Source organism: Urocitellus parryii, chromosome 11, assembly GCF_045843805.1.
Source record: "Urocitellus parryii isolate mUroPar1 chromosome 11, mUroPar1.hap1, whole genome shotgun sequence".
Lineage (NCBI taxonomy): Eukaryota > Metazoa > Chordata > Mammalia > Rodentia > Sciuridae > Urocitellus > Urocitellus parryii.
Window position 1 is genome coordinate 18,973,698 of NC_135541.1, and position 12,135 is coordinate 18,985,832.

The 12,135-nt window shown below is 37.9% G+C and overlaps 1 protein-coding gene across 1 annotated transcript in view; it reads left to right on the top strand.

Annotated features, from left to right (window-relative positions):
- Positions 1–12,135, top strand: part of Zcchc17 (zinc finger CCHC-type containing 17) — a 52,773-nt gene that overhangs the window by 27,068 nt on the left and 13,570 nt on the right. The window contains exons 4-5 of the mRNA XM_026391582.2: positions 8,187–8,287; positions 10,006–10,097. Coding sequence (XP_026247367.2) covers positions 8,187–8,287; positions 10,006–10,097 — 193 coding nt within the window. The remainder of the gene's footprint in view (positions 1–8,186; positions 8,288–10,005; positions 10,098–12,135) is intronic.

Genomic DNA, 12,135 nt, shown 5'->3' on the forward strand with positions numbered 1-12,135 from the left:
CCATCACTGACTAAAATAACTATATACATAGCATTTACATTGTATTAGGTATTATAAATAATCTAGAGGTGCTTTAAACTATGGGGAGGGAGCTGATGGTGCAGCTCAGTGGCAGAGTTTGTGGTGCACACATGTGCACACATGTGCACCCCCCACACACACAAAAATATATATATATATATGGGAGAATATGTGTAAGTTCTTTGCAGCTACTATACCTTTAAGACACTGAAGAATTTGGTATCCGAGGGTGTCCTGGAACCAATACTTTACAGTTACTGAGGAACAAAACCCAAGGGACAACTGTCAGCTTTGTAATTTCGAACAAAATTTATAAAACTCTAGACTATTTTCTCCTATGAATATGAGTGAGAGTTGATATGAGGATTCAAAGAGTGGATGGATATGGTTTACCTAGAAGGGCACCTAGGACCGAATGAAGGGGCCCTAAATATACACATAAATATTGGTGTCCTCTATTGTATCTATACACTTAATTCAACTCTCCATGGTGTTTTTGTAACAACTGCCTTCTGAGAATGAATCTGTGGTGAATCCCTCATGCAGAGTATGAGATTAGCCATAGATAAAAATAAAACAGGTAATTGCCTATAAACCTGTAACTAAAGATACGGAGCACTCTGATGAGATAATGTGCGTGTATTTCATGGAGAAGGAATTGGAGGGCTAGGAGTATGACTTCAATGACACCTTGGATTCTTTTTTTTGGGGGGGGGTACAGAGATTGAATTCAGGGGCACTCAACCACTGAGCCACATTCCCAGCCCTATTTTGTATTTTATTTAAAGACAAGATCTCACTGAGTTGCTTAGCACCTCGTTTTTGCCGAGGCTGGCTTTGAACTTGTGATCCTCCTGTCTCAGCCTCCCAAGCTGCTGGGATTTTAGGCATGTACCACTGTGCCCATCTTGAGATCCTAGATTCAATCCCCAGCACTGTGTAAAAATAAAGAAAGAAGGAAAGGGGATTGGAAAGGAATTGTAGTTTACGAGACTAAATATTAATTGACTACATCATATTCTAATGAGACAGATTTATGAACAGGAAGTCAATTGACAGTTTAGAACATAATATAAGAGAGGCTGAGAGTCTGAAGTTGGCATGATGATAGGCTCTAAAGAGGTGGATTTTTCGCCCCCCTACTTCTCCAATACTCCCATCCCACCAAATATTGGATATTGAAGCCAGGTTGCTCTAACACAGAGCTATATCCCCAGCCTTTTTATTTTTTATTTTGAGACTGGGTCTTGCAAAATTGCAAAAGGCTGACCTTAAACTTACAATTCCCCTACCTCAACTTCCTGAGTCACTGGGTTTACAGGGATGTCCACCACTCACCACCAAGATGGATTTTTTAATGAGGAAGTAATAGTCCATTAAACCTTGACGGAATGGAGATGTCTTTCAAAACATTTGTTTCCTTTTTGTTCTGATTCAGTCGAAACAGAACTGGGAATTTGGCTGAGCAGTAGTGTGCTTGTCTAGAATGCACAAAGCCCTGGGTTTGAACCTCAGCACCACCAAAAAAAAAAAAAAGTAAAGGAAAAAAGAAGCCAGGTCTATGACCATACCACCCTAAACATGATCAATCTCTCTGATTCTTTTGAAGCAATTTCTAATCATTGATCTGATTTTTCAGGTATTTGATACTTGGGACAACTGATAGTATCTTTTAGAACCTTCCAGGCATAAAAAAAGCATGTTGTCATAAATTTTTTTAATATTTATTTTTTAGTTTTCGGCAGACACAACATCTTTGTATGTGGTGCTGAGGATCGAACCCGGGCCACACGCATGCCAGGCGAGCTCGCTACCGCTTGAGCCACATCCCCAGCCCTGTCTGTTATAAATGAATACATTAAATTATGTATCTTTCTCAACCAATCACTAAACTGGTAATCCTGTTTCTATATTTTAGTATACAGTTGTTCCCCAGTATTCATGGATTCTGCATCCATGGATTCAACCAACTATGAATAAAAATATTGATAAAAATGTTTTCAGCTGGGCACAGCATACCTGTAATCCTGGCAACTTGGATAGCTGAGGCAGGAGGATCATGAGTTCAAAGCCAGCCTCAGCAATTTAGTGAGACCCTGTCTCAAAACAACATAAAAAGTGCTAGGGGTGTGGCTCAGTGGTTAAATGCCCCTGGGTTCAATTTCCAACAAATATGTAAAAAAAAAAAAAAAGTTTTCATCTGTACTGAATATGTACAGACATTTTTATTATCATTATTCCCTTAATAACACAGTATGACAATTATTGACATAGCATTTACATTGTATTAGGTATTATGAGCAACATGGAGATGGTTTAAAATATACTGCAGGCTGTGCCAAAGTTATATACACAACAGTATGCAATTTGTTTGAGGGATTTGAGCATCTGCAGATTTGATATGGGAGAAGGGTCCTGAAGCCAGTTTTACCCATATTCTAAGGGACAACTGTCCAAGCATCTTAATTCCTACACTTGAATGTCTGGTTCATACCCCTCCCCTGAGCTACAGACTTGCATATGCAACTATCTAGATTGAGGGGTAGACCATATCCCTTGTTTAACTCACTGTGTAAGCTAAGGTCTTTGGTAATAAGCCATTAATGTCTGGCACCCTCCTGTAACTATTACTATATATTCCCTTTTGGTCTGTATTCAAATGAAACAGTTTTCCTATCTCTTCCCTTTATTTGATTTAGGAAAGCAAACTGAAAGAAACAATGCATGACAATATAGCCTGAATGTTATTTGGCTTATTTTATCAATGAGTTTCTGTCTTATTTATTTATTTATTTATTTATTTATTTATTTTTGTGCACCTTGGATCAAACTCAGGTCTGGAACTCCACTGCTGTTATTCTGTCAGATCCAAGATCTGACAGTGTTGTGTTTTTTTGTTTGTGTTTTGTTTGTTTGTTTGTTTGCTTGCTTGTTTTTGCAGTGGAGGGGATTGAACCCAGGACCTTGAATGTGTTAGGCAATTGCTCTACCACTGAGCCACATCTGTGCCCCTGAAACATAGTTTTACATAATTTCAATCATAGTGCACAGATCACTTAAAATTGGCTTTTAAACTTTGTTTTGTTTTGTTTTGTTTTGGATATTGGATTGAACTCAGGGTGAACTCAGGGGCACTCAACCTCTGAGCCACATCCCCAGCCCTGTTTTGTATTTTCTTTAGAGGCAGGGTATTTGCTTAGGGCCTCGATAAGTTGCTAAAGCTGGCTTTGAACTTGTGATCCTCCTGTCTCAGTCTCCCAAGCCGCTGGGATTATAGTATTTTTATGATTAGAAATAATTCATGCTTATTATAGAAAAATAAGGGGGGGTAATGAAAGCAATCATTATATAATATTACCACTCCACAGAGATACTGTTAACATTTTGGTGGGGTTTTTTTTATGTTTTATTTTGGGTACTAGAGGTTGAACCCAGTGCCTTGTACATGATAGGCAAGTGCTCTGTCACTCAACTATACCCCTCCAGCCCCGTTTTTTAAAAAAATTTTGAATTGAGATGGGTGTCACTAAGTTTATACTCACACTGGCCTTACCTTTAGATCCTCCTCCTGTGTAGCTGGGATTGCAGGCATGTGCCATGATGCCTGGTTGTGGATTTCTTTTTAGTCAAATATCTATATAAAATTTAATACTGAGATTAATATTATACTATTTAAAATGTGTAGCTTTTTACTCTTAATGACCCTTTAACATTTCCTCATCTTTTGTAACATTTAATGGCATCAGTCTGCCATTCAGATGCACCACATAATCATTTTAAACTGTTCCCAATTTTTCAAGGTTAATGGATGCTTCTAGAAATGCCATTTTACTTGAGAGAGATGCCTGAATCAAAATAATATCATACTTTGGGTTCAGGTGGAAGAAGGACAAGTTATTGATGTCATTATTTCTTTGTGGCCTTCTATTGTTTTTCCTCTTCAAATTTTCCAGTTAGGCAACCCTGCTCATTACATCATCACAGAGGAAAAATGAAATCTGAGCTACATGAATTTTACCCAATTTGGGATTATATATTGATCTAAAACTAAAAACATAGCTTACATAATATATATAAAACATTTTGGAGACAGAAGTGTTATTCAGATTGGCCTTCTGAATCAGCCAATGTAGTGCAAAAGATCCTGTGATAGTGGATAAAAGAAAACAATGGTTTCTAATAGGAGCGCCAAACAGAAAAGGTAGATACTTTGAGTTTTAGGTATGGAAAAATGTAGGGGTGTGGGTATAGGAAAATAAGTCTCCCAAGCAACCTTAATGAGGCAGTTATAAATGATTCCCTGGCTTATGATCATTCATAATAATTTATTTTCTAGAAATAATTTTCTCTATTATTAAAACAAAATGAAAAGGTTAAATTGTAATCATCATTAGAATTTTGGGTCATTTCTTTCCAATTTTTTTTTTTTTTAAAGAGAGAGTGAGAGAGGAGAGAGAGAGAGAGAGAGAGAGAGAGAGAGAGAGAGAGAGAGATATTTATTTTTTAGTTCTCGGCGGACACAACATCTTTGTTGGTATGTGGTGCTGAGGATCGAACCCGGGCCGCACACATGCCAGGCAAGCGCGCTACCGCTTGAGCCACATCCCCAGCCCCCATTTCTTTCCAATTTTTACTTTAAACATAGGTTTGTGGGGTTGAGGTCAAACCTGGGACCTTGAGCTAGGTGCAGTGGCACCGTCCTGTAATCCCAGCAGTTTGGGAGGCTGGGCAGGATCACGAATTCAAAGCCAGCCTCAGCAACTTAGTAAGAGCCTAAGTAACTCAGTGAGATCCTGTCTCTAAATAAAATATTAAAAAAGGCTGGAGTTGTGGCTCAGTGGTTAAAGCACCCCTGGGTTCAAACCCTAGTAACAAAAACAAAACAAAAGAGAAAGAAACAGACAAAAACAAAAACCCTTGGGATCTCACATATACTTGGCAAGTGCTATACCACTGAGCTACATCCCCAGCTCTAATTTAAATCTTGTAAAAATACTATATAATTGTGTATTATAGTGCTGTTTTTATCATAGGAAAATGCTAGCTGCCTACAGTACTTAACTCATGGTAGACACACAGTATTTACTAAAGAATGAAACACTGATGTGTTTTTATGTGACCTTTTGAATGGCTCTTCAAGTGACTATACCCTAATTAATTTATCCCTTACCCTTATTTGGATATTAGGTTGTTTCTAAATTTTCCTGTCTTAATACATTGAGCCTGGTCCCAGCAGGAGGGTTACTTGAGCCCAGGAGTTTAAAGCCAGCCAGGGTAATAGAGACTATCTCAAAAAAAAAAAAAAAAAAAAAGTTTTCTTAGGACATTTTCAGAAATGATGATGGTGAAATTACGTATTAGAAATCTTGTTTGAGAAGGACAGAAGCACAGTTAAGAAACATTTTGGCCAATCTTGCTGGGGACTTACAGGGTAAATCTAACTTTGGTGCTCGGAAGCCTCTTGTTTCCCAGTGCTCTTCACTTCCTTCTGGCAGACTCTTGCCATCTGCTGGTAAAGATGAGCACTGGCAGTTTTTTTGTAGTTTATAATTTTAAAAATTTGAAATGACTGTCAACTGATTTCTTGTATTGAACCCCAAACCAGTTAATTACTTGTGGCAGGACAGGAGACAGTTGGAATACCTTTATTGACTAAGCCTGTGTCTTATGCCCACAATTTTGGGTTCAGTAAGCTTCAGCAAATCACATGGATTGACCAGATTATTTTAGAATGTAGGGAGGGTGGCTCTCCCAAGGAAAGGACCTTGGATAGACAGGAAAGGGATATTTCCTATAAGTGTTTCATTAAATGTTACTATTTCATTATAAATTATTTTTGTTACATAATTTTTATTTATATGTGTGGTATTGGGCAACAAATTCAGAGCCTATGCATGCTAGACAAGTGCTGTACCACTGAGCAACACCCCTAGACCTATCATTCTTTTAAAGAAGGGAGTGGAATAGTGGAATAACTTTTTTTTTTAAAGAGAGAGTGAGAGTGAGAGAGAATTTTAATATTTATTTTTTAGTTATTGGCAGACACAACATCTTTGTTTTGTATGTGGTGCTGAGGATCGAACCTGGGCCGCACGCGTGCCAGGCGAGCTCACTACCGCTTGAGCCACATCCCCAGCCCCGTGGAATAACTTTTTATCTTCTTTTTTTAAAATTTTTTTTGTATGGGAGATTAAACACAGTGGCACTTAACTACTGAGCCACAACCACAGCCATTGTTTGTACTTTATTTAGAGCATTGTTTGTACTTTATTTTTTAGTTGCTTAGGGCCTTCCTAAGTTACTAAGGCTGGCTTTGAATTCAAAATCCTCCTGCCTCAGCCTCCCGAGCCTCTGGGATTATAGGCATGCGCCACTGTGCCTTGCATCTATTAGTATTGGTAGCTATTGTTCAGTGATTCCTAAAAGTTTATTCTAGCCTTAGTAATATTTATTTTACTTACCTTTAACCAACACTGGGATTATATATTGCATCTATTATTATTGTAGCTATTGTTCAGTGATTTCTAAAAGTTTATTCTAGCCTTAGTAATATTTATTTTACTTACCTTTAACCAACATTGGATATTGTTATGTTTTAAATATTGTGCTAATTTAATAGACTTAAAATGGTACTGAGTTTATATTTCCCTTTTTCACTTAACATATATCATTATTATTTTCTGTAACTATATTTGAAATAGCTCCTTGTGTTCCCATTTGACAGATTTACCGTAGTTTGTCAAGCTATTTGTTTTAAATGATTGATTATTTATGGGTTTTTGTTTTTGCAGTGCTGGGGCTCAAACCCAGGGCCTCCTGTGTGTTAGGCAAGTGCTGTACCACTGAGCCACATCCCCAGCCCCATGATTTATAATTCTTTTTTTTTTGTACCAGGGATTGAACTCAGGGGCACTAGACCACTGAGCCATACACCCAGCCCTACTTTGTATTTATTCAGAGACAGTGTCTCATTGAGTTGCTTAGCGCCTTGCTGTTGCTGTAGCTGACTTTTGACCTGTGATTCTCCTATATCAGCCTCCCTCCCAAGCCACTGAGATTACAGGTCTTTTATTTTTTTTAACTTTCATTAGTATTGGTAGCTATACTGTAAATGTTTTATGCCCATGGGTTCTTGCCTCTAGTTGAATTTTTTCTTTGGAAAAAATTTCAAGAGTAAAGATATAAATATATTTATGTGCCGAGACCCCTCACCAGCAAAGGAAACACGACACAGGATTCTTCCTTCAGCAGTTTATTCAGGCCTTTGTTTAGACATGTCTTTTAGCTTGTTTCTCTCTCGAACACTCCTCCCGTGTGCCCCAGCCTTAATAAAGCAGATAAAGCCCCAATGCACAACTGCCACGTGGACTTTTCTCATAGGGTGCCAAGTCACAGCGTGCCAACTCATTCTGATAAGGAGTTGTTTGTCACAGACTACAGCGGAGCCAGCGCCATCTTGTAATGGCGGCCACAGTACACAGAAACGGCTCACCACATTTATGCCTTTGCTTTCAAAGAATTTTACCAACTTATATTTCTGCCAGTATTTTTGCTGTTATTTTATCACATATTTACTAACATTGAGCAGTTTTTGTTGTTGTTGTTTGTTTATTGATTTGTTTTGTTGCTGGAGATTAGACCCAGGGCCTAGCCCATCAAGCTAAGTAAGCGCCTGCACTACCATTAAGCGGTATCCCTGGCCAAGCAGTATGTTAAAGAATGTTTGCTGGTTAATTAGGTATTAAATGCGATCTAAAATTATGTTGTAGTTGTAAATGAACTTACATTTTTCAATGAAAATTTTTATTTTCCCCTTGCATTCCTCTACCTTTGTTTTCTTCCCCAGTCATTTAGAATATAAATATGAGAAATGGGGCTGGGGATGTGGCTCCAGCGGTAGCACTCTCGCCTGGCATGCGTGCGGCCTGGTTTCGATCCTCAGCACCACATACCAACAAAGATGTTGTATCCACCGAGAACTAAAAAATAAATATTAAAAATTCTCTCTATTCTCTCTCTCTCTCTCTCTCTCTCTCTCTCTCTCTCTCTCTCTCTCTGTCTCCCCTCTCTCACTCTCTCTTTAAAATAAATAAATAAATGAATGAATAAATAAATAAATATGAGAAATGCCATCTGATTTATTTTAATTTTCCTTCTTGTGCCAGGTCTGGTCCATCGAACTCACATGTCCTCTTGTCGGGTGGACAAGCCTTCTGAGATAGTAGATGTTGGAGACAAAGTGTGGGTGAAACTGATTGGTCGAGAGGTAAGGTTCTGTGGATAGAAGGGGTTAGGAAAAGCTGATGTTTTCTTGAAACTTTATGACAGTGTGTGTGAAAAATGTTGTTAATTGTGGCTGATAATCTTATTTTAAATCCTATCACAATTATCTGTCTTGAATTTAAATCAATTTTCCTATCCTGCAAATCCAGAGGGAATGAAGTGAACTATGAGAAAGAGTGTTGTAATAAATGTGTGTTTTGGGCTGGGGATGTGGCTCAAGCGGTAGCGCGCCCGTCTGGCATGCGTGCGGCCCGGGTTCGATCCTCAGCACCACATACCAACAAAGATGTTGTGTCCGCCAAAAACTAAAAAATAAATATTAAAAAATTCTCTCTCTCTCTCTCTCCTCTCTCACTCTCTCTTTAAAAAAAAAAAATAAAAAAAATAAATGTGTGTTTAAAAAACTATCCTTCTGTGTGCTGAAAAAGAAGAAAAAAGAAAGGGGAAAAAACAACAAGAAAAGAGAAGTAAACTTAAAATTTATGGGTTAGGTCTTTATCACAAATATCAAAGTGTACCTGCCAGGTATATTTCAGTTGGGCCACAACAAAGGACAGAGGGTATTTATAACCATTTTTCCTAATATCTGGCATCATGCAAAACAGGAGAAATGAGAACGATCTCGTGTACCCTGTTTATAATAACTCACTGAAGGGCATGAGAGCTTTGGGTATAGGCACACCACAGGAGATAAATGAACATGCGTACATCGTGCTCTTCTACCAGGGAATGACAAGGGAGATGGACATGAAAAAGCCTCTTATTCAACAATAATGCTGAATGTGTGCTAGGTTTGGGAGACACAATGATTGAACCAAATATAAATGATTCTAGCTCCTGTAAGCCTTATGCAGAATATAAGTAGAAGGCACAATTTTTTAAAAGTAAACAAACAAGGTGGGTGTGGGGGTGCAGCCTGAAATCTTAGCAACTCAGGAGGCTGAGACAAGAGGATCTCAAGTTCCAGGCTACTCTTAGCAACTTAGCAAGACCCTGTCTCAAAATAAGAAATAAAAAAGCGCTGGGGATGTGGCTCAGTGGCAGAGCACCCCTGGATTCAATGTCTGATATTCCCCAAAAAAGAGAGAGAAAGAAAGTAAAGTATCACAAGTATTGTATTGTGTTCAAACAATATTTAAGGTAGATTTAGATAAAGTTGTCAGGAAAAGGCTCTCTGAGGAAATGGTGCATGAGCTGAGACCCAAAGGAAAAGGAACCAGTCACTTGAAGAATTGGCAAAAGAACATTCCAGGCAGAGAAAATAGCTTATGCAAAGATGCTGGAGTAAAACAAGACGTTATGTGAGCTGCAGGAAGCAAAAGAAGACCAACGTGACTAACAAGTGTCCTGCTTAAAGAAGCCCTAAACCAAGTCCAGAATGAATGTTCTAAAAGAAGAACTTCTTTCAGCTTTTTTTTTCTGTCTGGTGACCTCCCCTGGCCATGCATTTCTGAGCAACCTTTTGTGTGTTTCCCCCAGAGGGACAGGAGTAAGAGAAAGATCATTTCCTACAACTCTTCTGCGGTAGTGTCTCCTCTTATGCTTCTTTGTACTTTCAGTGTTCCTAGCTCAGTACCTTGTTCATGAAAGGGTCTTGGTGTTTGTTAGGGTGGTTAAAGCTTTAATTCTTCATTAATTTTAGATTGGCAGTCTAAATTATGTGCTTAGAGTTTTTGATGACTATTCTTTTGTCTTTTTCAGATGAAAAATGATAGGATAAAAGTATCCCTCTCCATGAAAGTTGTCAACCAAGGGACTGGGAAAGACCTCGATCCCAACAATGTTATCATTGAGTAGGTAAAAGGTTTGGAAAGGCTAAAATCCTACTTCCCAAAGCACAGAAAGCTGTAGTAAATCAGACTGAACTGGGAATTCTACCATTTATAAACTTTGTGATGTCAATAAGTTATGCAACTTTTATGATCTTTGGTTTTTAGAGGTATAAAGTGTAAATAGCACTTTATTGCATAGAATTCTAAGATGAAAGGCTAACACAAATCTCATAATGTAGGAGTGCTCCATCTGTGGTTTTTTTCCCTTTGTTTTTTTTTTTTTTTTTTTTTTTGGCTACTGGGGATTGAACCCAGGGATGCTTTACCACTGAGTTGCTTAGGGCCTTGCCAAGTTGCTGAGGCTGGCTTTGAACCCGAGATCCTCCTGCCTCAGTTTCCCTAGGCATTATGATTATAGGTGTATACCACTGTGCCTGGCTGCTTGCTTCCTCTTAATTTCTTTCTGCTTTTCCCTTGGCTAATAAGCATTCACAAAGTACAGTTATTTGCCTCTCTCCTAGCAGTTTCTTTACTGGGGTCAAAGAAGAGCATTGACCAGATAACAGAATAGAGTGATCTAGGAGCAAATCCATTGGGATTTAGACTCCTACATCTTCTGAACACAGCACCTTACTTTCATTTGTTCTTCTTTTTTTTTTAGAATTTTTTAATATTTATTTTTTAGTTTTCGGCAGACACAACATCTTTGTATGTGGTGCTGAGGATCGAACCCGGGCTGCACGCATGCCAGGCGAGCTCGCTACCGCTCGAGCCACATCCCCAGCCCTTGTTTTTCTGACTTATATTTAGAAATGGAAGATTTTTCCTATCAATCCAGGATAATGTCTGGTGATATGGGAAATTTGTTGTTTTAAATTCTTTTTAGAATTTCTAACTAGGGGTTCTTGAATCCTTAGGTTCCCTTGAGGGATATTAGGGGATTTTTTTTTTTTTTCAGTATTTCAGAAAGTCAACCAAAATCAAACATTTATCTTCAGGTTAACTATGATGTTATTTATTGCTTTTGATGATAAAATATCCTGTTATTTCTCTTAATAATAATTAGATACCTTCCATGGCAGTTATGCCACTGACTAATAAAACATTAGGAAAATTCATAAATGATATTTGAAGGATCTTGGTTGCAAAAAGTGTGGATACCTTTGTATTTATAGTTCTGAGCAAAATCTCTCTGGATATGAAGTGATGTTTATTGAATATATAGTATATGCTAGGCATTATGGAAGGCAATTTATGCATATTAGTGCATGTAACTCTCTTGCCTGTTTTTACCCCCTTCAGTACTAGAATGGAACCCAGAGCCTTGCACAAGTGGTGTAGCCTAGGCAAGTGCTGTATCACCGAGCTCTAGCTCTTAACTATATGCATGTAACTTTCATAACCTACAGAGTGGGCATAATCCCCATTTTATTTTATATTTCTGTTTTCTAGCTTGGTGCTCGATAATAAGTAACTAGTCTCTAGTTATATGGCAAATTATAGTGGATCAAGGATATGAATCTAGGTCCTGATAATGCTAATGCTCTCTGCACCAAAGAATTCTAGCTGCTTCATGTAAATTTTTCATAGTTCTGTAGTTTAGTCTCTAAATATTGACATGTTTGTACTGTTAATTATTGACAAAACTCTTTCTAGTTACAGTAGAAATTTTTACTAACCCAGAAATGTTCTTTAAGTCTGATCCTTATGGATTTCATTGTAACAAATTGCTTTTGCTCTAACGAATTCTATGCTAAATAGACTCATTAAAAGCAGTGCAGTTTTCCAAAGCAACCCTTAAAATGGTAATATATAAAACAAGTAAGATAAAAGAGCTAACTCTGTTTCTCAGAAAAAGGTAGGGGAGGTGAAAGACTTTCTGGTTTGGGGCTGTAGGTATCTGTGTGAGGGCTATTTCTAGTACTATCCAAGTTTCTGAAACAATAGCTTTTGTTATAAAAATGTATCTGTAAGTGCATCCAGGAAAGAAGCACAGTTATAAGAGAAGGATTCTAAGTTTTAAAGTTAGATTTGAATGAAAAAGAACCTAGTTCTGTTC